Raw genomic sequence first — 25,806 nt, forward strand, 5'->3', positions numbered from 1 at the left:
CATCAATTTAAAAAAAAGCTCTTAAAATGCTATTGGGTTTGTACTAAATTTGGATTGATTCAGTGGAAACTGTAGAATACCTTATAGAGTAACACATTTGAAATAAGGGCATAGAAACAGAAATAATGTTGATTTAATGACGTATACCTGTATTAGGATGTTTTGAGTAGTAAATTATGAAAATCCAGACAAAACTCAAATTTAAGCATAAAAGAGAGTTTATTGACTCATTTAACTAAAAAGTTCAGTGGTAAAGCTTCTCTTTAGGCATGTCTGGATCTCTGGGCTCAAATAATGTCACCAGGACTTGGTTTCTGTCTCCCAGGTTGGCTTTTTCAGTTTCAGTTTTAGGCAAGACTCCATGTGGTAGCAAAGGTGGCCTGTCCTCTCCATGCTTACTTATATGGTCTTCAGCACCTGCAACAGCAGAGGAAGGAGAGTCTTTTTTTCTTACTGTGTAGGTGAAAGTACTGATAATGGATGTTATTGGCCAGATCTGGATCAAGCGCAGGAATCGGGGCAGGTGGGGAGTTGGGAATCAGCCCTTTCTGAGATGTTACAAATAGAATAAACACAATAGTAAGAGCTGAATCTCATATTATTCCCTTATAAGGACCTTGGGAGAAATTTTTCTCAGGCTTCTATACCAAAACTATACTTAAGCAACTTAAAAAAATCTTATAGACCATGTGAAACTTTTAACTATGTTTTCCTTTGCCTTAGTTGCTAGTAACCCTAAGCCTAATTTGTGGTAGCACCCCTCTAGCAATTACACAGCACCTTTGGTATGAAATTTTTTTGGTATTAACATACTCCTGCCTTTACTTTGTTTTCCAGTTACCTTTTGCCTGTTTCCTCTTCTAATCACTTTCTCTCATTATAGTGTATATGTCTTTCTGAGCACACAGTCTTTTGTGAGAGGTGGGGTATCAGTATATAATATGCATCTATAAAATACATTTAAAGAATAATTCTTAAATCTCATTGAAGCATCTTATTTCTTTTGATCTCCTACTTCACAGAGAGCTATCATCTCCTCCAAGGTCATCCTACCCCACTTATAAACTGACTCCCATCTTTAAAAGAGCAACATTTTATTTGTCCTTACAAAACATATTTAACATGTAGAATAAAGATAAGCAAAAAGTAGAATAGCTAACAACCAAACAAAAACACCATGTGGTTAGAATCACAGACTGCTGCTTTCATAACCCACTTTCTCTCATAATCTTTCCTTATTATTAAATAGTCTTCTACATCGTCATTTTAAATGGTTCAAAGGATCCCACTGATTGTGCATCAGGGTAGTCAATCAGACTGCAGCTCTACATTCCCTTTCTAGAAATCCTGTGGATGCTCTTACACTAATATGAGTGAACCATATAATCCATGTCTAAGAAGTACAGGTGTAATATATTTAACCTATATTTTTTGGTGGCCAAACTGAAATGTACTCCACTCAGCTTAACATATATATGCAGTTTTGATTATTTCCTTTTTTAGAACAGCATAGAAGTATACCTGGCTTATTCAGAGTGTATACTTTAAGGATTTTGATAGAAGTTTCTAAAATGCCTGGGGAAGGGAGAGATGTAGCATTTCTTTTCCCACCTGCAATGTCTGTTTCACTGAACACTTGCCCAGCACATGTACTATTTTCTTTTTAACCTTTACCAATTTAATAGGCATTTAATATGCGATTTACATTTTTCACTAATGTGGTTTTCAGTAGTTTTAAAACTATGAACATGCATACCTACCTTGACATCCTCCTTCCCAGTTCTGCTTCCTATTTAAGCTAATTTATATACCTAATCTATGGATGTCATCTCCTCCTATTTCTTTAGGGAATCATTCAATCAGTTATCCTCTTTCTTGGCAGTATCTTTAACTCCTGATCACCAGTTTTTTTTTTTTTTCTCTTGTACTAATATACATCACTAAGTCTCCTCTCCTTACAGAGAAGCTCTTTTTTCTTTCAGTTCATTCTCCTCTGGCTACTGACCTTTCTCTTTCCCTTTACAGCCAAACTTCTTGAAAGAATTGTCTTCACATGCTGCGTCCACTTCCTCTCTGTTTCTTCAACTCACTATAAACAGATTTACATTAAGGTCTTCAATGTCTTCTTTGTTGCCAAGATTTTAGTAACAGAATTATATCTTATATATGTATACTTATGTGAGAAAGCAGGACATAAAATAGTTTTCCCCCAAGTAAACTCAACTATGTAAGAAATTTTTATGCAGAGAAAAAAACTTGTAATACAAGAAAATTTTAAGTTACTTCTAGGTAGTTGGATGACTGGTGAGTTTTATTTTCTTGTTTCTTTTTTAAAAAATGTCTTCAATTTTAACAAGAATTTACGTTGATATTAGAACACATTACAACGTTAATTAGAAATTCTCAACTTACATTTTCTAAGAGGAGGAAGGAAAGTTAAGAAATGACAGTCACGAGCCCCAGGGCCATTTCATTTCACCGAAAGGCTCAAAGAACTGGAGGGCGTAACCCAGATTCCCTAGGGCAAGCGCTCCCGCCGCCACGACTGGATACCTGGTAGGACAGTTTTCTCTTAAGAAGGCCCTCCTTCCCGTTTCGCTCATCCCAAATGACTTCTGAGCGTCTCAGCTCAGGCTAACGGCGCCAAGCTGCTGATAACCGTCAACTGCCTCCGGTTGCCCTGGTAACAGGCGGCGACCCAACCAACCCCACTCCCGTAAGTCTTCCCAGAATGCTTCGCGCCTTCTCTCATTCACTTCCGGGCTTGGAGGGCTGACTCCTACCGGAAGTAGATGCCTGTGGTTCGGGCTGCGATTCCCAGCGGTGTGGGATTACTGGACCGAGTGTGGCATATTCCTGCGGAGAGCGGTGGAGACTGTTTTCTTCTTTTCCAACATTCAGAATGATTGGCTCCCTAAGGAAAGGCTGTAATCTCACCAAATTTTTGGTGGCCCTCTATAAGTGGATTAGAGGTTAGTTGCGACAAAACAAAGAAAGCAATTATATGCAACTTCATTTGTTGATGTGATATATTTAAGCGACTTCAAACAACTTAACTTCCTATAAAAAAGCAACTATTTTTGCTTTAGAAAATGAAGGCGAGCACACCTACACAACAGAAACCCCAAATTTCATCCACCAAGAAACAATCACTGAAAACACTTTGAAGCAGTCTTCGAGACCCTCTCTAGGCATATAACAAATTTCAAACTGTAATCACGTTGCATATGCTGTTTTGTAACCTAAAAAACTTTAATGAACATGTTTCATTAAGAAAAAACCAACATGATTGCATGTTTTCCATTGTACTTTTTGTTGGACATTTAAACAGTTTCTATCTCTTTTGTTCTTAATTAGTACTGCAATGGAGAGATGAAAATCTTTCTAGCAAAATCTTTGACCATGCTCTCATTTCTTTGTGGTGATTGTTTTTCTCTTTTTAACGTAGTCACTTGTATTTGCACTTCCTTATCTCTCCCCTGTCTTCCCATCCCACTCCTATTTTTTATACTGTAAATGAAGTTAAACATACGGCATCCAAAGCCTACTCAATTTTTTAACGTTTACCTTTTTGATTATAAAGATAATACATACTTATTATAGAACATTAGGAAAATAATAAAAATATTCTAATATCTAGACAACTACTGATCATATTTTGGCGTACAGTTTTCTGTCTCTGTTGCCTTGAATGAAAGCAATGAACATTGAAAAAATGTTTGCTAATTTGGTTGGAGGAAAATGACAGCTTTTAATTTGCATTTCTTTGCTTATTCATGTAGCTGAATAATATTAAGAATGTTTACAGTCTATGATCCATTTCAGGCCCCATCTTCTCTAAATAGGCTTCTCTGAGAATTCCAGACTAATTATACTAATTTGTAATGGTCTAGTCTTTCCATATGTGTATATTTTGGTTCCCTAACTAGATTGAGAGCTAGTTGTGTGGTCCTGGATAAATGATTCAATTTTGCTGAGCCCACTATCTTTATCTGCAAAATATAGTGGTAATAATACTTACTATGCACATTGTGGTAGGGATTAGAAATAATGTATCTCAGATGAGCTCAATAAAAAGTAGCTTTTTTTAAACTTATAGCTTTAGCAGTCTATGTACATAGGAAATATTCATAATTTTATCATATTTCAAATGAATGAATAATCCTAGTATCCCACTCAATTTCAATATTTACTGAGCACCTATGACATATAGGTACTGTCTTTAATCCTCAACGTCTCTTGAGCCTTTCTGATTTAGACACATTTCTCACATAAATCGTACGCTCCTCTCAACCTCAGCAGTTCTCTTATTATCCTGTTTCTGCCACCACTATCTGGCCCATCATAGTAGGTGCTATGTGTGAGCTGAATTGAGTAATTTAGTGGGCAAAGAGACCACAAATTATTTAAAACCTGTCAGGCAGTGATGAAGCCATAATAGGTAAAGAGTACTTTATACATGGGGGAGGTCAGGAGAGATTAATTTTGATTTAGGTGTCTTGGAATGCCTTATGGATGAGGCAGATTAAATCAGGACCTGGATCATAAGGACTGAGGAAAGGGGCTTAAAGATGGAAGTATGAGTTAAAGTTGGAGGTATAAGTAAACAGGTTGTGTTTTGTTACGTTGACAAAAAAGCTAATCCATAGCCTATCTAAGAAAGAAATGGAAAATATTATTTGAGCCAATTTGAGGATTATAACCTGGGAGGCAGTCTTTCAGAAAGCTCTGAGGACTGTTCCACCGGTTAGAGGTCATAGCGCAGTTATGTTTTTGAGACAAAGGGTTATACAGTCAAATGACTTATTGACAGCTTACACAGTAAGTACCAGGTCTGCAGGGTTAAAGCAAGTAGTAAATTATCCTGATCCTTTACGAGATTAAGGAGGAATGTTTTCTCCTAGGGAGGTCTGATTAATGCAGATGAGCAATACACTCTAAGGGGGAGGGAAGAGACCCAAACTGGCAGAGAAAAATTTTGTTTAAATTTTCATTATCTTGCCATAAAATATGAGTTTTATTTCATCAATTATCAGAGAGTTATTTGGGGGTGGCAAAAGAGTAGAGTGGGCAAATGGGCCTAGATGAGGCATAAAAAAAGTAGTTGGGGGCTCAGATTTTTGATATAACCAGTTTTTATAATTGTTGCTTTCAAACGTTTCTGAAAAGCATTTTTTCCCATACGGCTTGGGACATCAGTAGAGAGGTGGATCAGAGACTGCATTTAACCAGCTGGTGGACAAGGTAGGGACTGGGAAGATGGCGGAAACCATCAGTAGAAGAAGGGTATTTAACAGGCATTATTGGCCAGGAGGTAAGGAAGGAGTATCCATGACGAGGCGGGACTGCGGAACGAGACTTTTGGGGACCACACAACCACATTGAGGGACGAAGCCCACAGCAGGACGGTTGTAGCCTGCGAAGGCACTTGCCAACCCCACCTCTGCCAGCCTGCACCTGACCCAGAGTCCTCTACGGGTCTGGACCTCTCGCCCCGCTCAACGCCGCGCGGCCCGCCCCGCCCCACCCGCGCGTTCCTTCCCGCCCTGCCCCGCTCTCGTCTCGCCCCGCCCCGCGCCTCGCCCCACGCCTCCCGCCCCGCCCAGGCGCTCCTTCCCGCCCTGCCCCGCTCTCGTCTCGCCCCGCCCCGCGCCTCGCCCCACGCCTCCTCTCACGTCCCGCCTCGCTCCACTCCTCCCGCCCCGCCCCGCCCGCGCGCCCCGCCCCACGCCTCCTCTCACGTCCCGCCTCGCTCCACGCCTCCCATCCCGCCCGCCGCGCCCCGCCCACGCGTTCCTTCCCGCCCTGCCCCGCTCTCGTCTCGCCCCGCCCCGCTCTCGTCTCGCCCCGCCCCGCGCCTCGCCCCACGCCTCCCGCCCCGCCTCGCTCCACGCCTCCGGCCCGCCCCGCCCACGCGTTCCTCCCCGCCCTGGCCCGCTCTCGTCTCGCCCCGCCCCGCGCCTCGCCCCACGCCTCCCGCCCCGCCCAGGTGCTCCTTCCACCCTGCCCCGCTCTCGTCTCGCCCCGCCCCGCGCCTCGCCCCACGCCTCCCGCCCCGCCCAGGCGCTCCTTCCCACCCTGCCCCGCTCTCGTCTCGCCCCGCCCCGCGCCTCGCCCCACGCGTTCCTCCCCGCCCTGGCCCGCCCCGCGCCTCCCGCCCCGCCCGCCCCGCCCACGCGTTCCTTCCCGCCTTCCCCGCTCTCGTCTCGCCCCGCCCCGCGCCTCGCCCCACGCCTCCTCTCACGTCCCGCCTCGCCCCACGCCTCCCGCCCCGCCCACGCGTTCCTTCCCGCCTTCCCCGCTCTCGTCTCGCCCCACCCCGCGCCTCCTCTCACGTCCCGCCTCGCTCCACGCCTACCTCGCCCCGCCCACGCGTTCCTCCCCGCCCTGCCCCGCCCCGCTCCTCGCCCCACGCCTCCCGCCCCGCCCACGCGTTCCTTCCCGCCCTGCCCCGCTCTCGGCGCGCCCCGCCCCGCGCCTCCTCTCACGTCCCGCCTCGCTCCACGCCTCCCGCCCCGCCCCGCCCACGCGTTCCTCCCCGCCCTGCCCCGCGCCTCGCCCCATGCCTCCCGCCCAGCCCGCGCGCCCCGCCTCGCCCACGCGTTCCTTCCCGCCTTCCCCGCTCTCGTCTCGTCCCACGCCGCGCCTCGCGTCCCGCCCCACGCCTCCTCTCAGTCCCGCCCCGCCCCGCGCCTGCGCGTCTCGCCCCGCCCCCCGCGCCTCTTTCCCCCACCCCGCTCCGCGCCTTTCACCCCGCCCCGCGCCTTTCACCCCGCCCCATAGACGTCGCCCCGCCCCGTTGCCGTCACTCCGCCCAGCGCCTCTTGCCCTGTTCACAGTCCCTCTCCCGGCTTGAAGCCCCTTCCGGCCGTACGTCCTTGGCGCCAGGTCGGCCCGGCGGAGGGGAGGCATGGGCAGAGGGTAGGCTGGAGGGAGGTTACCTTCCCTGTTTCACTCCCAGCCCCCCGACGCGAGAGGAAGCAGCGGCAAGGTCCGCGGGCGGCATGGCAGGAGCTCCAGATGAGCGCGGGCCGGGCCCCGCGGCGAGGGAGCAGCTGCAGCAGCAACACGTCGGGTGCCGAGTCTTCTCCGAGCCGCCGGCTCAGGGGATGCCCCAGCAAGGGTTCCTCTCCAGTTTCTTCACCAGTAACCAAAAGTGTCAGCTTATGCTCCTGAAGACGCTGGAGACAAGTAGGAGCCGTGACCGGGAGGCGGGGCGTCTGGGGAGGTGGTGTCTGAGACCGGGTGGGCAGGGAGGGGCCTGGGCGCCCCTCGGCCAGGGGCTCTGGGTTCGGCCCCAGGGGTGGCGGGGGCTGAGTTCGGGCCCCTCGGCGTAGAGTCTAGGCAGATTGGGCACGTGAGGGCGGGAATGGGCGTCTGGGCCTCAGTTTCCCTAACAGAAGAGTTGCAGAGGGCCCTTTCAGCACTACACTTGTTTGTGGAATGAACGAGGACACTCATTGGTCTGACAGATCCTCTGATTTCTTAGGTAAATTATGCAGCAGTGTGGGGACTTGAGTGCAGGTGAAGCAGAGTTTTAGAGAGCCACGTTCATTAAGGCATACTGACTGCCGGCAGTGCAAAAGCAACAGTTTTACAATTGTGGTCTTCTTGGAAAGAGTTCTTAACCTTCACACATGGATGGACTTCAGAGTGTAGAAACTCCTGACGTGGACTACAAAACCGTGTGTGTATGCTCCTGAATGCGTTTTTCTGGGGAGAGAGTCCATAGCTCCGTAATACTCTCAAGGAGGCCCACGACCCCCCAAAGGTTAAGAACCACTGCTGTGGGTTAAATAGGAATACCACCTGCTGACCAACTTCTCTCCAGTCCCAGGGACGTTGTCCCAGAGATTCCTTAACACTCTTACGTTGCCATAGACGTCCTAAGTTTACTTTCGATACATTTAGAAAATCAAAGACTTAAACTTATTTGTCCCAAAGCAGGGTTACTATTTCATAGCTGGGGCCAGTCGCAATTCAAGAATCAACCACCCAAAGATTTTCCAGCCTTGCTGCGACTCTGTGCATCTAGGGAATCAAGGGAGGTGGGAGGAGGAAAGGAAATAGCGGAATGGTGACATTGTATTTACTTTGGAAGGATGTATTGAACGCCTCGTAGGTTCTGGTATGGGAGAATACAGAGATGAGTTAGGACCTTGCCTTTAAGATGTTTCAAAGTGAAATGCAGTGGAAAACATGGGCTGCAGAATTAGACATGGGTTCAAATTCTGGTCCCTTTCCTTGTTAGGTTTGAAAGAGTGATTTAACTCCATGATCTCCTCTATCCTCATCTGCAGAACAAACAAAAAACAAAACAAAAAAAGGGAGAAGGAGGGAGGCTAAAAATATCTCTTTAAGCCTTGTCATGAGGAATAGAATTTACAAGTGTTAGGTGCCAGCATATCAGGAGCTGCGTAAAGAAAGGGTAGCTGTTCTTACAGCGGAGGAGCCGCAAAGTGGAGGAAGAGCTGAGACAGGATGTGAGGAGGGTGAGGGGCTGAACTTGAGCCTCAGGAGGAATTAACCCACCTTATCCTCTCAAGAGGAGGGCTGCTGGGAGAACCTGTTGGTATTAAAGCATCAACCTGCAGCTTTAAAATCCTATCCCTGGGGCGGGTATGGTGGGAGAACCCAGGCCTCATGGGAGATCTTTGTTTTCTTTTTCTCAAAATCAAATCAGTTCTAAATACTGCAGGTCCTTTTTGAAGTACCAAACGACTGTGCTCCCTGAGGAAAAAAAATTTTTTTTTAGAGTCGGGGAACTGTAGACTTTTGGAGCCACTTCAACTTTGTAAAACTTTGTTCCTTGAATAATAATGTGCTTGATATGGTGCCTAACACCCCATATACACTAAAAATACTTACCACTACTACCTGTTTTACTGTTAACACTATCATTTAAGAGGGGGCAGACTAGTAAAGCAGTAACTATGCCTGGCTTTCTCATCCCGCACTGCCTTTTCCTCGTCTGTTGTTGCTTTTCAGCACTTTAAAAAAGCGAACAAACTTGATTTCTTTCTTTTCCTATTTTTTCCCTTGTGTCATTTAAGTTGCTGTGCATTTGTACTCTCAGACAAGACTTCTGTATGAAAGTTGGTACTAGAGACATTTGGGTTTGTCGTAGTTTGCTGTAATTGTCCCAGGCTCATAGACTCTTAGAAATGGAGGACCCTCGGGAGTTGTCCAGGCCTTTCCACCCCCACCACTGACCAGAGTGTTTGCACACCTCTGCTGGAACAGGTGTTCTGTTCTCTGAGGTTCTTTGGGGCTACCCGGCTGTTGTACCGACAGCTTTAATTGTTGGAAAAACCCTTTCTCACGCTGAGTTGAAATCTGCCCCATGTAACTTCTACACTTTGGTCCTTGTTCTGTCCTCTGAAGAAATGCTGACTGACTCTGTTCCCCTATGGCACCCTTTCAAATACTTAAAGCTACCATTCCTAGTTCTTTCTCTTTTCCAAATCCACAGATCCCTTTCTTGCTTCCAGTATAGTCCTGTGCTCTTCCAGTCACTTTCCCCCCCGGGAAGAGCTGCAGTTGGCAGGTCCTGTTTAGAGTGTGGTACTGTACTCAGAATGGGACGCTGCATATGGACCAGGACAGACAACCTGGATTCTATGCTGCTGCTTATTTCTATGGCTGTGGCCCAGATTCCCTTAGTCTTTTGGTGTATACTTTAATACATTGTGTTTGATCATTTAACTGGAAGGTATATTTGATATTATCTAAGATGTTCGGTGGTACCCATCTTGGTATTTGTATTAGTGTCTCATTTCATTAAAGACTTGCTTTTATGTTAATTTAAGTTTGTCTTTTTACATTCATTTTTGTCAATTTTAAGATAGTATTACTTCACTAAGATTTGTGAGATACATTTTGATAATATCTTTTACTGCTATTTGAGTAACTTGATTGGTGCTATTTGTTCTAAATAGCATATGTAATTGAAACAATATCTTTCTAGATCCATATGTCAAACTTCTGCTTGATGCCATGAAGTATTCGGGTTGGTAAGTAAATCTTTTTGAGGTACTGCTCTATATTCTGGCTGCTAAAAACAAAAAATAAAAAACTAAAACTACTTCAGACCCCAGGCCCTTGCCATATGGTAGGTGGTAGTGAGTGGCTGCACTCTCTCCAGGCAGGCCTGTTCTTTCTAGACCTCTTGTGCCCTAACTCCATGTCTCTGGCTCTACCATTCACCTCGGGTATCTAGGAAAGACAGGACTTAACATTTCCTTGTAAGTAATTACCAAACCTGGCTCTTCCACCACGCCACCCCCAGCACTGTCCTTAGTGGGGAAGAAATCTCAGTTTGTTATATGTGCAGGAGCCTTCCAGGTGTGTTTAACTTCGAGGGCATCAGAAGAGTGACTTCTGAGGTCCACTACTTAACATTCTGGCCCGAGGGCAGATACTCCAGTGTATTTCCAGTACAGTCTTAATTAGTCGACCAAATGCTTTATGGAATCATGGCATAGAATTTGAACTGGGATAGAGTTTGCAGAGACAGTTACCTCATTTTACAGACGAGAGACCTGAGTCCTGAAGGTGTTAAGTTGCTTTCCCAAGGTGTCATATGTGGCAGCGGTGGAGGGATGTAGGATCCGGGTCCCCTGTGCCCCGTGCACCCCACTTCTGGACTTTGTCTCTCTAATCCATTCTTGCCTTCTAGTGCTGTTAACAAAGAAAGGCACTTTTCTTGTGAAGATTGTAATGGGAATGTCAGTGGAGGCTTTGACGCTTCAGTGTCTCAGGTAGGCACTTTACTTGAGTTGCTTTCTTTCCTCCGGTTCTCCCTCCTGATATTTGCTGAGCGCCTTCCACAAGCTGGGCATTCTGTTCAGTGGACTGTGTGGGATTCAAAAAATGAGGTCGTTGTGATCCTTACTCTTAAGGCGCTTGCATTCTTACGGGGGAGCCAAGACATAAATGCAGACAGTGATAAAAATCGAGGCAGGTTAAACTCTTTTAGATGGGTGTGGTTACCAATCTGGGACAGTGACGTGATTGACTGAAAGATGCCAGCAGATTCGGCTAGAGGATGTAAAGCCTCTTCAGGGGCAAAGAGGGCAGAGACTGTTGCCCAAAGCAGGGGTAGCATGAACACAGGTGACGTGCTGGGAGCGCACAGGGTGTATGTGGGGAGTGGCGTGTGGTGTAGTCCAGCTGGAGGGCAGGGATGCAGGGGAGCGGGGAGAGACAGGATTGGAAAGAAAGATAGCTGTATGCTGGGAGGCTCTGAAGGCTAAGCTAAAGAGTTTCACCTTTGCCTGGTGAGAAGTGATACACCTTTGAAGACTATTGATGAGGGGAGGGTGTTTTCTCATCCGTAAAATGTGGGTAATAATTGTATCTATCTTACAGAATGGTTATGAGAATTAAATGAGATTTCTCTTGTAAAGTGCTTACCATAGTAAGCAGAGTGAGCATTCAATAAATGTTATTACTAGTCTTAAGTCCCTGGAGGGTTTTGATTGAGTCTTGAGGGGTAGATGGATGTGTCACGTGATGAGGGTAGATGAAAGTGTTATAAGGAACTGTTTCCGTTATGAATATGTAACAGACGTTTGACTGCACCTAACTGCTCCGCGCTGGGGGATTTTATGTGCACTTTGGTTGTGCGTAGCTGTTTCCCAGTGAGCATGGGAGAGAGCGCTACAGCAGAGGGCTGGGACATCTGAGTGCTGGAGTCAGGCAGACTGTGAGTTCAAATCCTGGTTCCCCTGCTTGTTAGCGGTGGGGCTCGGGCAAGTGGTTTGTCTTATTCTCAGCTTCCTCATTTGTCAGTCGATAATCACAGCACCTGCCGCTCCCAGGGTGAGTCGTGGTAGCTTCATCCCCTTCTGGGCTTAAATAGAGTGGACGCTTTGAATCTTCAGCTTACTTCTCAGCAGTGTTACACACAGTTGGACACTCTGTTCTTCTCTTTTAAATTAAAAATTTTGTGAAGTATCTCATTCATATAGAAGAGTAAAAAAAAACCTAGATGTGCGCTCCCGGTCATAATAATAAAATGAACATCTGTGTAAGCGCCACCCAGATTTGAGAAATGGAACATTGCCAGGACTTCAGAAGCCTGTGTTGCCTGCTTGGATCACATTCGTCCTCCCTTCCTGATTCTGACCTCCGTGATAATCATCCCCTGCCTCCCTGTGGTCTTAGCATCTCTGTATACAGTCCGGCAACGTGTTATTTAGTTGCCTGCTTTTCAGCTTTATACTTAGAGTCATACATAATACTTTGTCATTTTATGAAATCCCAGAAGATATAGTCTTCAGCTTAATTCTTTTGTTCAACATTGTGAGGTTCTTCTGCACTGTGTGTCCCTCTGGTTTATTTAGTTTCACTGTTGTGTATTATTCCGTGCTATGTCTGTACTAGAGGTTAGCCCGCCTAATACCAACTGCTTCCAACTTTGTGATTGTGAACAGCGCTGCCATGAGCGTTCTTCACCTTCTTCCCTGGTGCACGTGGGTGAGAGCTGCTCCTCGGAGTCCACCTGGAGTGGAGTTGTGGGGTCACATCACATGCGTACCCCTGACTTTAACAGCTGATGCCAGTTTCTTGCCTTGGTTTCCTGTGTACAACACTCTCGGGGTTGCTCCTCTGCTAGCTCACCTTCCTCTGCCAGCCCTTACATGTCGAAGTCCCGTAACCCTTGCTATTAGACCCCCTTCTCTTGCTCTGTGCTCTGCCAAGGGGACCTCTGTCACTTTTCTAGGTCAGAGCTGTCTGGAATGCCGCATCCACATAGCCAGGGTGTTCACTGAACACCTACACTTGGATGTCTTAGAGGCACCTCAGACCTGACATATCCAAGTCCACATTGGTGATTTTTACCATCCTCCATCCCCACCCAACCCGGTCTTTTAGTTTTGTGTATCTCTGTGAATGGTGCCACTCTTCGTCTTATAACCCAAGCCAGAAATTTAGGGGTCATCCTTGATACCTCTGATTCCCTTCCCATATTCTGTCCATCACCACATTTTGTCCAGTCTGTCTCCTACATACCTTTTTAGGCTCCCACCATCCTAGCTCGTGTACTGTCATCTCTTGCCTAGAATAGTTCCTTTGCCTTCAACTAGTCTCTCTGCATCCAGTTTTGATCATCTTTTGCTTATTTTTCCAACTGTGGTCAAAAGGGTAAAAACAAAATGAAACAAAAACACCCGCATTTCACCACTTCCTTTCAGTGACTTCCCACTGTTGTCAGAAGAATGAGTTGGCTCCTGCTGACCTCACCAGCCTAATGTCTTGCCTGTCGCCTCCAACTCTGTGCTTCAGCGCTACAGGCCTGCTTTCAGCTCGTCAAATGCTCTGTTCCCTCGGCCGTCCCCCTCCCTGTTGCACATGTTGTTCTGTCTGTCTGGAATGTTCTCTTCCCCTCTCCTCAAATGTAACTCCTATTCATCCGCTAGAGCCCAGTTCCAACATTCCTTCTGCAGAGAAACCTTTCCCAACCCTCCAGAGCGGGTTGGGCACTCTCACTGTATGTACTCCTGACAGGCTGGCTTTTTCTTTATGACAGCTGTCATTGCATGTGTTTACACATTTGATTAATGTCTATCTCCATTAGCAGATTATAAATCTAATAGGTCTGGGTAAATATTAGTTGAGTAAATGAATGTTGAATGAATGTTTATAAAGTATCTGGCACATATCCTAGCATCTTCACACAGTAAATTCACAGTAAGTGGAAACTATTATCATTAGGATCCCTCACGTCTGTATTATTCTTATAGGGTCCTGCCCCATGTGCTGTTGGCTTTTTGCACTTCTTTCTGAAGGTCTTTCCGAGGACTTTTCCTGGCGATTCTAGTAGAATGGGACAGTAGTGGTCATTCATTGTTGATTCATTCCTCATTCAGATACTTGATAAGGAGCATTTTACATGTATTCTCATTTAATTCTCATAATTCTATAAGGTAGGTGCTTTAATTGTCTCCTTTTTATAGTTGAGGAAACTGAGGCACAGAAAGCCTAAGAAACTTGCCCAAGGTCGCTGAATTAGAGAAGGGTAGGGCTGGAATCTGAACCTCCCTGCTTTATTCCAAAGTCCACTCTCTTAATTGTAAGGCTGTGGAGCCCAGGACAGACCGGTACGGTGAACCCAGTGAAGATGGTATGTGAATAAATGTCCCTAATCCAAGTGCTGTGGAAGTCCAGAGAGCGGAGAAGGGGAAGTGAGGCACTGGGGAAGGCTCAACGGGGCCCGTTTGGTTAGGACCAGGCCCGGCTGGATGGATTGGTGTGGGGTTTGCAGACAAGAGGGTGGAGGCACTCCAAGTGGAGGAGCCCCTCAGGTGAGAGAGAAGGTGGAATCCACGAGATGAGAGGAGACTTTAGAGATAATGGAACCTCTCTTGTTTTGGTGCCTCTTAGATTGTTTTGTGCCAGAATAATATCCGTAACCAGGCCCACATGAGCAGAGTGGTCACCCACGAGCTCGTTCACGCGTTTGATCATTGTCGCGCGCACGTCGACTGGTTCACCAACGTCCGACATTTGGCCTGCTCTGAGGTAAGTTCTGTGGTGGAAGATACCTTCTTTCCCCCGGAACATTGTGTGTTTGAACTTTTTATTCAAGTGTGATTCATTTAAACGCATTCCTTTTCTTGTCATAATTCCACATTAGTCTTGAATTTCCATTTTTACTATTTTAACCATTTTAACTATTGCATACAATTTTTTAGATATAAGAGACATTTTAAGTATCTTTAGGATTGTCTTAAATGTAACCTTTAAATCCTAATTGTAGTGATGACTTTAATTATAACAATAAACTATTTTTCCTATGGAATAAACCATATAATGTAAAAAATATAGTTAACATTTACTGAGGGCTGTGTGCCAAACCTGTTCTGTTTGTGGATTTTATGTAACCCTCACAATGGCCCATTGAGGTGGCCACTGTGATCCCCGTGTTATATGTGCAAGTGAGGTGGTTTCGATTCCCCGTAGGCAGTAAGTGGCAGAGGCAGGATTACAACCACTGGTTCTTGACTGGTTTGCTGTGCTGCCTTCCGTAGGTAAAGCTTCTTGCCTTCCCTGGAGTAAAACATTTAGTCTCAAAAAACACAGCATAGAAAGCTATTCATTACTAAGCATTTTGGATTGCTCTCAAAGTGCACATGTGTATATCCTCCTAGAGAGACATTTGTGTTTCATATTTGCATTTCATTGATTCAAGAGTACAGTGTCCTGAGAAGTTAAAAAAACTAATATAAATTCCAGGCTTATATTTTATAACTTAAGATTATTTTCTCTTTCCCTTGAAATTAATAAGCAGCCCCACTACATCTAATTATAACTCATTATTTGTAGAGAAGCCTGAAACCTGACTTTTTAAATATTTATCTCTCTTGAGTATTAGGAGAATTAATGCCAGTTAGCTAGGTAAAGTGTGTTAAGTCCTTCGAGCTCCTCAGAGGAACACAGCCATGTTATTATAGAGGTAACAAGAAATGGGCCATTCTGATTGCAGTCAATGAGTGAAAACGTGGCTGGGTTGGTTATAGAATCTGTGTGGGTAATTCCACAACATTTTTACCAATTAAAGCTGCTTTTTTTTTTTAACTTTTTTTATTGAGTTATAGTCATTTTACAATGTTGTGTCAAATTCCAGTGTAGAGCACAATTTTTCAGTTATACATTAACATACATATATTCATTGTCACATTTTTTTGCGCAGTGAGCTACAAGATCTTGTATATATTTCCCTGTGCTATACAGTATAATCTTCTTTATCTATTCTACATATGCCTATCAGTACCTACAGATTTTGAACTCCTAGTCTGTCCCTTCCCACCCCCCGCCCCCTTGGCAACCATAAGTTTGTATTCTATGTCTATGAGTCTGTTTCTGTTTTGTATTTATGTTCTTTTTTTTTTTTTTTTTTTTTAAGATTCCACATATGAGTGATCTCATATGGTATTTTTCTTTCTCTTTCTGGCTTACTTCACTTAGAATGACATTTCTCCAGGGACATCCATGTTGCTGCAAATGGCGTTATGTTGTTGGTTTTTATGGCTGAATAGTATTCCATTGTATAAATATACCACATCTTCATTCAGTCATCTGTTGATGGAAATTTAGGCTGTTTCCATGTCTCGGCTATTGTAAATTGTGCTGCTATGAACATTGGGGTGCAGGTGTCTTTTTGAAGTAGGGTTCCTTCTGGATATATGCCCAGGAGCGGGATTCCTGGGTCACATGGTAAGTCTATTCCTAGGCTTTTGAGAAATCTCCATACTGTTTTCCACAGTGGCTTTCCTTGCTTCCCTCTCCCACTCTTAATAATTTAGATGTCTTCTTTTACAATTTTGTGTTTATTCTATTTGTAATTCATGGTAGTTATCTCTTTTCCAGTTACGAGTTTCTCATTTTTGTAGCATCTTGTTTCTTTTCTATTTAGAAATATTTCTTTTAGCATGAGTTTAGTGTTGCTAAACTCTTAGTTTTTGCTTGTCTGGGAAGTTCTTTATCTCTCCTTCTATTCTAAAGGACAGCCTTGCTGAATAGACTATCCTAGGCTGCATCTTTTTTTCATTCAGGACTTTGAATATATCTTGCCACTCCCTTCTGGCCTGAAGAGTTTGTGTAGAGAAATCAGCTGAGAGCGTTATGGGGGTTCCCTTGTAACTCATTCTTTGTTTTTCTTTTGCTGCCTTTAGGATCATTTCTTTATCCTTGACTCTGGCCATCTGGATTATGGTGTGTCTTGGTGTGGGTCTGTTTGGGTTCTTCCTGTTTGGGACCCTCTGAGCCTCCTGTACTAGGATATCTGATTCCTTCTTTAACTTTGGGAAGTTTGCAGTCACGATTTCTTCAAATACCTTTTCAATCCCCTTTGTTCTTTCTTCCCCTTCTGGAACCCCTATTATGCATAGATGGGCACGCTTTATATTATCCCATAGGTCTCTTATATTGTTTTCATTGTTTTTTTATTTGTTTTTCTCTCAGCTGTTCTGATTGGGTGCTTTCTGTTGTCCTGTCTTCTAGGTCACTTATTCGTTCCTCTGCATTATGTAGTCTGCTTTGCACAGCCTTTAGGTCAGCTCTCATCTCAGCAAATGAGTTTACTAATTCTGCTTGGTTCTTCTTTATAGCTTCTATTTCATTTTTGACATATTTTATACTCTAAAGACTATTTCTTTTAGTTCCTTCAGTACTTTGATCACTCCTTTTTTGAAATCTTGATCTAGTGGACCATCAATGTCTATTTCCTTGCTCGTGCTTTCAGGGGATTTCTCTTGATCTTTTGGTTGGGAGTGGTTCCTCTGCTTTTTCATATTGCTCCTATCTCTCTGGCACTGTGGCCGATGGGCAAGCGGGTCACTCCCCCTCCCGATGCTGCAGTCAGATGCTGCACTCTGCCCAGCACCGTGGTAAGGTGCTGCGTTCCTGCCAGGAAGGCGGGTGGCTGCCTGCCCTCTCCTGGCACCTGTTGCTCCGCTGCTCTGTGCAGCTGCCTGCTCTGCCTCGGGTCAGCGCTCCGTAGGCGGGCTCGGGGAAGACCGCGGAACAGCCCCGCCCCAGCTCTGTGCCAAATCTCAGCTCCTTGTTTGCCTTGGCGGCACGAGTTCTCTGAGGTGCCAGGGCAGAAAGATCCTATCTGCCTTGGGCTGTAAACAAGTCTCAGTCCTGCCTGGGAGGTTGCGGAGCCCCTGGGTGCGGCCCCGACCCTGCCTGGGCATTGCACACAGGGAGGAGATGGTGGCTGTGGCTGCACCCCACCTCTCTTCTCACGCGAAGCTCCAGTAACAGCATCACAGGTCTGAGGACACAAAGGCTACGGTGCTCTTCCCCCCAGGGCACACTAGCCTTGTTGCTTTGCTTTTTTCGCAATTTATGGGGGACCGTGGTAGTTCAGCTCTGTATCTCCTCCCAACCATGGCACGCAGCCCCCTGCAGTCCCCCAGGGCTGCCTCAGTGCAGCCGCCCCAGTTCTCCGCCCGGCTCAGGTGGCCTGTCCCAGCCCCCAGCTGCTGGCTTGTGTCTTGGGCTGGGTGTCGTGGGGACCCTCTGTGCCCATTTAACTTAGTTCTGTTGGTCAAGGGGTGCTCGGAGCAGATCTGAGCCTTGGAGGCTCCCCCTCTGTCCTCTTGGCCTCTCCATTGGAGAGGGGAGACCCAGCGAATGAGCACTATTCCTCCTTTGCCACTCCCTCCCCGTGGGACCGGTCCCACACTGTTTTGTTTTTTCTTCTTTCTTTTTTCCTTTTCTCCTACCAGATTTTTGGCGTCTTTGCCTTTTGAAGAGGGCGATGTTCTGTCGGAGTTTGGCAGGTGCTCTGGTTGGCTGAGTGGGTCCATAGATGTGAGTTTTGGTGTATTTGTGGGAGAGGGTGAGCTACAAGTGTCTTTCTACTCCACCATCTTGCTTCTCTCTATTCCTAGTCTTTTGAGGAATCTCCATACTGTTTTCCACAGTGGCTGCACCAAACTGCATTCCCACCAGCAGTGTAGGAGACTTCCCTTTTCTCCACAGCCTCTCCAGCATTTGTCATTTGTGGACTTTTGAATGACGGCCATTCTGACTGGTGTTGGTGATACCTCATCGTAGTTTTGATTTGCATTTCTCTGATAATTAGTGACATGGAGCATTTTTTCATGTGCCTTTTGATCGTTTGTATTTCTTCCTTGGAGAATTGCTTGTTTAGGTCTTCTGCCCATTTTTGGATTGGGTTGTTTGTTTTCTTCTTATTAAGTCGTATGAGCTGCTTATATATTCTGGAGATCAAGCCTTTGTCAGTTTCATTTCCAAAAATGTTCTCCCATTCCATAGGTTGTCATTTTGTTTTTCTTATGGTTTCCTTTGCTGTGCAGAAGCTTGTAAGTTTCATTAGGTCCCATTTGTTTATTCTTGCTTTTATTTCTATTGCTTGGGTAGACTGCCTTAGGAGAACATTTTTGAGACGTATGTCAGATAATGTTTTGTCTATGTTTTCTTCTAGGAGGTTTATTTTATCTTGTCTTATTTTTAAGTCTTTGATCCATTTTGAGTTGATTTTTGTATATGGTGTAAGGGAGTGTTCTAGCTTCATTGCTTTGCATGCTGCTGTCCAGTTTTCCCAACACCATTTGCTGAAGAGACTGTCTTTATTCCATTGTATATTCTTGCCTCCTTTGTCAAAGATTAGTTGACCAAAAGTTTGTGGGTTCATTTCTGGGCTCTCTGTTGTGTTCCTTTGGTCTATATGCCTGGTTTTGTACCAATACCATGCTGTCTTGATGACTGTAGCTCTATAGTATTGTCTGAAGTCTGGGAGAGTTATTCCTCCAGCCTGTTTCTTTCTCTTCAGTAATGCTTCGGCAATTCTAGGTCTTTGATGGTTCCATATAAATTTTATTATGATTTGTTCTAGTTCTGTGAAATATGTCCTGGGTAATTTGATAGGGGTTGCATTAAATCTGTAGATTGCCTTGGGCAGTGTGACCATTTTAACAATATTGATTCTTCCAATCCAGGAGCATGGGATATCTTTCCATATTTTTAAGTCTTCTTTAATTTCTTTAATCAGTGTTTTATAGTTTTCCATGTATAAGTCTTTCACCTCCTTACTTAGATTTACTCCTAGGTATTTTATTACTTTGGGTGCTATTTTAAAGGGGATTGTTTCTTTACTTTTGTTTCCTGTTGATTCATCGTTAGTGTAAAGAAATGCAACTGACTTTTGACCATTATTCTTGTAACCTGCTACCTTGCTGAATTCTTTAATTATTTCTAGTAGTTTTTGTGTGGACCTTTTAGGGTTTTCTATATATAGTATCATGTCATCTGCAAATAGTGACACTTTTACCTCTTCTTTTCAAATGTGGATCCCTTTTATTTCTCTCTCTTGCCTGATTGCTGTGGCTAGGACTTCCAAGACTATGTTGAACAGGAGTGGTGATAGTTAAAGCTGCTTTTTATCTTAAAGATACATCAAATTAGAAAATATGTCCTAACCTCAGGCTGTTGTGTTCATAGCATGACCCGTCTGGAATGTTCTTGGTGCTTTGAACCACTTAATTTCTCACAGGCCAATCAAGGCCTTGGCGGAAGGTCACAGAGTTACACAGGTTTAAGGGAAGGTCCAAGACAGTTTCAGTGATTTGGGCTAGGAGGCCTGGGAGGTTCATGTGCTTAAAAAGTGTCTTAGATACTGATATATTCAAGTTTTTTAGGGGGTGAGGGGTGGTAATTGGGCTTACTTATTTATTTGTAATGGAGGTACTGGGGATTGAACCCAGGACCTCATGCATGCTAAGCACACGCTCTACCACTGAGCTATACCTTCCCCACTGCTGTATTCAGTTTTACGCCCATATTGAAACTCAATTTGTAGATCTTTGGAAGAATACTTTCTTGAAGTCCTCATGGTAATTTCTAGAAGTGCTTGTATCATATAGAGAGCACAGTCTTTGACTCAGAGGTCCAGCTGAGGTTCCAGAAGTAAGGCTCCAGCGTAAAGGTCTGAAAATTCCTTTTGGTAGGTGATTGCCCCTCGTATGTTTGATGTTGTCTAGCATAGCTCGTGGATATTTGCTCTTTTTTTTTTTTTTTAACTTAAGAACTACTTAAGGCAGTAGAGTTAAAAATTTAAGTCTTACAGATACTCTGCTCTCAGAAGAACATGCCGATTTTTTATTCTTTTACAATTAAACAAGTGCTTGTTTTCTTTTTGTTTTTCTTCTGTCTTTGTGGTAGGTTCGAGCTGCTAACCTCAGTGGAGACTGCTCACTTGTCAATGAAATATTCAGGTTACATTTTGGATTAAAACAACACCACCAGGTAAAACCTAACACCTGAAATCATTTCCCCTCAAGAGTGCTATGAGTAGAAATAACAAATAGAGAAATGAGAAGTACATTTAGTATTTGAAATTTGACAAAACTGCTTCTATGAAAGGAGTACAAAATATATACCGCTTAAGCCAAGTAGATGAAGTTCAGTTCCACCATCAAATTGTAGGCGAGGCCATGGCCCCATGACTGAGTGAGAGGGTTTTATAGTGACGAGAGCGTGGGCTCGCTCTTGGGACACTTCTGGGTGGGGCAGATGAAGGACAGAAGTGAAGTCACAGCCGGTCTTACTTTTATCCCAGCAGACCTGGGCTTACACATGAAACCAGCACAGCGCTCTCGAGACAGGAGAGCGATGCCTTTGAGAACAGACCGCACTCAGCTCCGCCTGTGGCTGTGTCGTAGCACGCCTCCTACGGCTGTGTGACGTGACGGCAGAGCTTTGGCTCGGCGCAGACTTGATAATGAGCTGAGCTGAGAGACATTTTGTAAACAACACAGAACAGAAACACAAAAGAAAACTAGAGGCAAGATCATCCTGCTAGAAAGCTTTTAAGGTCCATGATCGATGGATGGACGGGGGAGAGGGGGTTTAGAATGGATGGACTGATAGAGAATGTGGGCGGTCCTGCCCACAGCAGCCCAGGGGCTCTGTGTTCACACGTGGAGAGAGGCTGGTCGGAGGCTGTCTATGGCCAGAGGTTGCCGGGCCAGTTTGTGAGGTGCATGGGCCTCAGGATCGCAGGTGCAGCCAGATGCAAAAAGGACAAGCTTGGAACAACAGCAGGGAGGCCCTGGGTTCTCTAGAGGAGAAAGGAACTCAGCTCTGGGAAGGAAGGCTGACAGCCACAGCGAACCATTGGGAGAAACTGTGAGCTTACCGAATGGGAGCTGGAAGGCAGACCTGGGCCTGGGAGGGGCGGCTACTTGGACTGGGCTGTGAGGCGTTCAGGCTGTGCCAAGTCAGCGGAGGGTCACTGGCTTGTCTTGTGCCGCGTGTCTTCTGTGCCCTCGAGTCCCTGCTCATCTGGTAAATTCAGCCCGGGCGGCATTTGAATGAGCTGTGTGTTCTGGCTGTCAGTGGGCAGGGTGGAAGTAGCGTGCCCATCAGCACATCCCAGAGAAGAGGCTGAGGCAGGTAAAGCATGAGGTCCGAGGCCCAGAGTCTGAAAGAGAAGTCTGTGCTCCTTACATTGGATAGAGCAGCAGAAAACGGTCAGAACTAGCGCTGGATGGAACATCTATGGGGGTGACGGGAGCCAGTGCGGGGAGAAGAGGCCCTGGGTTTATGCAGCATGTACCCAAGAAATGCAAACGTCAGTTACAGTGACTCACTGTAAAACTGCACACTTTTAGCAGAAATCTATTTCATCTGGAAATAAGTTAATCTGAATTGTGATCTACTCTTGTGCCTCCTGACCTTGGAGGCTCAGCAGGCAGACAAATGTTTACTACTGTGTTAATGCCTGGAGGGGAGACCTTTCTTCTCTCCGGCAGTTGCTGTCATGGCTCTAGGCGGTTCTTCCTCTCCTTCTTATTCCTCTAAACCTCGGGTTTATTTTTTAAATTGGCATTTGATTTCAGGCTGAGAAGCACTGATTTATATTCCTGTATTCATGAACGTGCTGATCAGGCTGGAGTAAAACTGGGCACATACAGAGAAAACTCCGTGATGGACGGGGTGCACAGCCATCAGAACCCATGTCTGGTGGTTTTTCAGGAACAGGTTGAATGCCATTTTGATTTTTAGTTTGGGCCTGTGGAGAAGGAAGCAGATTTAAAGCTCTTCAAGAATTAGAATGGCCAACCTTACATTTCTTAAAATATTAGAATACTGAGAACTTCTAGTCTATCACTATGTAACATTAAGTAAATTATTTTCTTAGGTAGAGAATTAAATGCCCATGCAAAGAACAATCAGGACGAAAAAAGTTGTTTGATTTTCTTTTTTTCCCTGAAAAATGAGGACACCTTCAAATTTTGTGTGTATGTATGTGTGGTTTCCTGTTCCCCTCCCAGGAAAAGCTACCTAGCATTGGTCAGCGCAGAGTTAGGGGAGAGAGGCACAGAGTAAAGTGTATTTCAGATTTATTGAAATTAAAAAGAATTCAACCAGAACTTTATTTATAGACTTAAAAAAATAATTTTGTAAATTTGGAGTTACTGTTTGGCAGACAGCGTCTAGAACTTCCAAGAATGACGTCCGCTTATATTATTGGGAAAGATGAGGAGAGGGAGGAGGTCATCCTTACACATAAATACTTTTAGGTTGAGCTGAACATGCTCCATAATTTAATGTTGCTTCTTTGGAATGACAGAAATTAATAAAACAGTGTGAGAGGAAATTAATTTTGACTGTGGTTTAGACATTATATACAATGTTATATTTTATGATTAAGTTTTTATATCAAATTAAAGCCACACACTCCTCTTTCTCCTTAGACTTGTGTGCGAGACAGAGCCATTCTTTCTATTCTAGCTGTTCGGAACATCAGCAAAGAAGTCGCTCAGAAGGCTGTTGATGAAGTTTTTGAGTCTTGTTTCAATGACCATGAACCTTTCGGAAGGATCCCACATAACAAGACGTATGCAAGACACGCTCACAGAGACTTTCAGAACCGGGATCGGTACTACGCAAACATATGAAGACAACGACGTGTTATATCACAGAGCTTCAGCGAGCATGAGGAAGGTACGGCTCCCCGGTGGACAAACGTGTAAAACGTAAACGGTCAGTTAAATACTGAGGAGACACAGAAGATGCTGACTGTAGCACATGATCAGAAAAAGTAACTGTGCTGAAAAATGAAACCGCCTTGAACTCCAAGGCAAAAATTATATCTTTGTAGTTAACCATTTGGTAAATAAGGCAAATAAATTGCATTTCAATATTTTCTACAATGTACTTGTTTTTTATTTGTGTTTTATTTTTTATTATCGTGATTTGTTTTTATTACATATGGTTCTTTTAAAGTTTGATTCTGAAACCTGTGAAGTGTGCCCTTTGTACGATGTCAAGGTGACCACTGTTTACCTTACACGTAAAGACAGATGGACCGATCTCATGAGAGGACATTTATTGAAATGTTGTGGTTGACCTGCAACATTATGTTAGTTCCTGTCATACCACATCATTTCTCTCCTCCCTCCCCCCTGGAAACCACCTATTTGTTCTCTGTATTTATGACTCTGTTTTGATGTTTGTTCATTTGGTTTTTAGATTCCACATATAAGTGAAGTCACACAGTGTTTGTCTTTCCCCATCTGACTTGTTTCTCTGAGCTGACAGTCCTACCACCAGTGCACAAGGGTTCCTTTTCTCCACATCCTTGCCAACACTAGTCATTTGTTGTTTTTTGAATGATAGCCACTCTGACAGGTGTGAGGTGATGTCTCACTGTGGCTTTGATTTGGATTTCTGTGATGATCAGTGATGTTGAGCATTCTTCACTTGCTTGTTGTCCATTTGTATGTCTTTGTGATTTGAGTTACACACATGTATCCATTGTCAAAGTGGTACAGTCAATATTTATGCATCTCAATATATATAAAATCTATCTTAAAAAATAATTGAATGGTGGGTGGCGAGTGGGTGGAGGTGCAGATTAAACAAGATGGCAGAGTGTTGACAACTGTCAAAACGGATTGGTGGATACAAGGATATTCATTGTACTACTCTGTACTTTGTAAATGTTTGAAATTTTTCACAATCTTTTTTTTTTTTAAACTGAGGGAAATGAGGTAAACATTAATATGCACTGAATTCTAAATGCTATAATCTTGTTTTTATGAGGACTGGTATAACCACACATTCTTTGCTAGGCAGAAAATTGAGTGCTAAACAATTAGAAAGTTACTGTTTTGTTCATATCTGCCCTTGGGAAAGAGAAGGAAGGGCAGACTGAAGAACGAAGCAGAATAATCTTGGTCTGCTGCAATCAGACCATGCTATTTCAACTATTCAACTTCCTCTTCTCAAGGGGATAGAGATATCCAGCCAAGATATTACCAAACCTAGTTATTTGTTAATTAAACTCACTTCAGAGCAATACCCTGAGTGCATAATTAATTAAATGTTAATTTATGTTGATGATAATATTGCACTTGAATTTTGAAACTTTTTCTGAATTTAAAATATTTGAGAACCAAGAGCTAAGCATTCTGCTAATAACCTGCATTTTTTCACATTATTTTCTTCCTTTTTTCTCTTCCCAGCTGATTTTTACCTCCAACTATTCTAACGCCAGTGTTAGAGTTCCCAAGAGTAGAATTTGGTTCTACAGAAATTACCAAGGATACTATTTATTCAACAGGTACCAAGGCCAAGTTGAAAAAATTAATCATGCGACATCCTAAGTGGCAAGTGGCAGCTTCTCTGAGTACTAACTGTATTCATACTGTCTCACATCCAAGGTGGTAAAGTAAGGGGGAAAAAAAATCAAACTGGGTCAAGTAAACTCCCCTAACATAATGCTTCTTTTTCTGAAAATTAGTAAGTTACAGAGTCCCAGAGCAAAGGCCAAAGATGTATGTATGTACCTTCCAAATCTGGATCTTCAGGGTCAAAGCCAGTCATGTCTGGAGGGCCAGGCTGGCCACGGGAGTGGCCCTTATTATAGTCACGTGGCTGGACTCAGGGCTCACTTAGGGAACCACCGGTCCCTCTCATTCTCCCAACCACTGCGTGAGGCGGAGAACCAATCTGAGGGAAAAAGTAGACTGCATTAACTCAATACATATTTATTAAGCACATACTGTCTGTCACGTACTGATGCGGTCACTAGGGATACTGAAATGACCATCAAGCGCTGGAGCTTTATTGTGGGCTATAATTGCACCAAGAGGAAGAAGTGAGGGTGATTTGGGGACATGTAATTTCACACCCAACCTAGAGGAAGTGACATTTAAACTGAGGCCTGAGTATGAGGAGGAGCCAGCAAGTCAAGGGGGTAGAGAAGGAGGCTTCCAGACAAGAGGAGACCCTTTGTGCGAAGGCCTTAGAAGGGAGCAGGGA

General features: G+C 44.5%; 1 protein-coding gene and 1 long non-coding RNA gene across 5 annotated transcripts; one reads left to right on the forward strand and one right to left on the reverse strand.

The window, feature by feature from the left end:
* Window positions 1–200: 200 nt before the first annotated feature.
* LOC106729321 lies at window positions 201–2,763 on the reverse strand. Of its 3 annotated transcripts, none has more exons than XR_004324560.1 (3): window positions 2,413–2,763; window positions 2,006–2,089; window positions 201–417 (listed from the first exon to the last, which is right to left on the reverse strand). It is a non-coding gene; the product is annotated as an uncharacterized LOC106729321 (long non-coding RNA). The 3 variants fall into 3 exon arrangements; XR_001365708.2 differs by having other exon boundaries at window positions 2,554–2,758; XR_004324559.1 differs by lacking the exon at window positions 2,006–2,089 and having other exon boundaries at window positions 2,413–2,754.
* Window positions 2,764–6,575: 3,812 nt separating this feature from the next.
* ATP23 (ATP23 metallopeptidase and ATP synthase assembly factor homolog) lies at window positions 6,576–23,697 on the forward strand. 2 transcript variants are annotated; one of them, XM_032493248.1, is made up of 6 exons: window positions 6,576–7,191; window positions 9,968–10,013; window positions 10,679–10,760; window positions 14,389–14,526; window positions 20,698–20,781; window positions 23,272–23,697. In XM_032493248.1, the coding sequence occupies exons 1-6, from the start codon at window positions 7,005–7,007 to the stop codon at window positions 23,518–23,520; spliced, it is 786 nt and encodes a 261-aa protein (XP_032349139.1). In that variant the 5' UTR covers window positions 6,576–7,004; the 3' UTR covers window positions 23,521–23,697. The 2 variants fall into 2 exon arrangements, with proteins under 2 accessions (XP_032349139.1, XP_032349141.1); XM_032493250.1 differs by having other exon boundaries at window positions 6,585–7,191; window positions 23,235–23,697.
* Window positions 23,698–25,806: the final 2,109 nt, after the last annotated feature.

The sequence above is a fragment of the Camelus ferus genome, chromosome 12, assembly GCF_009834535.1.
Source record: "Camelus ferus isolate YT-003-E chromosome 12, BCGSAC_Cfer_1.0, whole genome shotgun sequence".
Lineage (NCBI taxonomy): Eukaryota > Metazoa > Chordata > Mammalia > Artiodactyla > Camelidae > Camelus > Camelus ferus.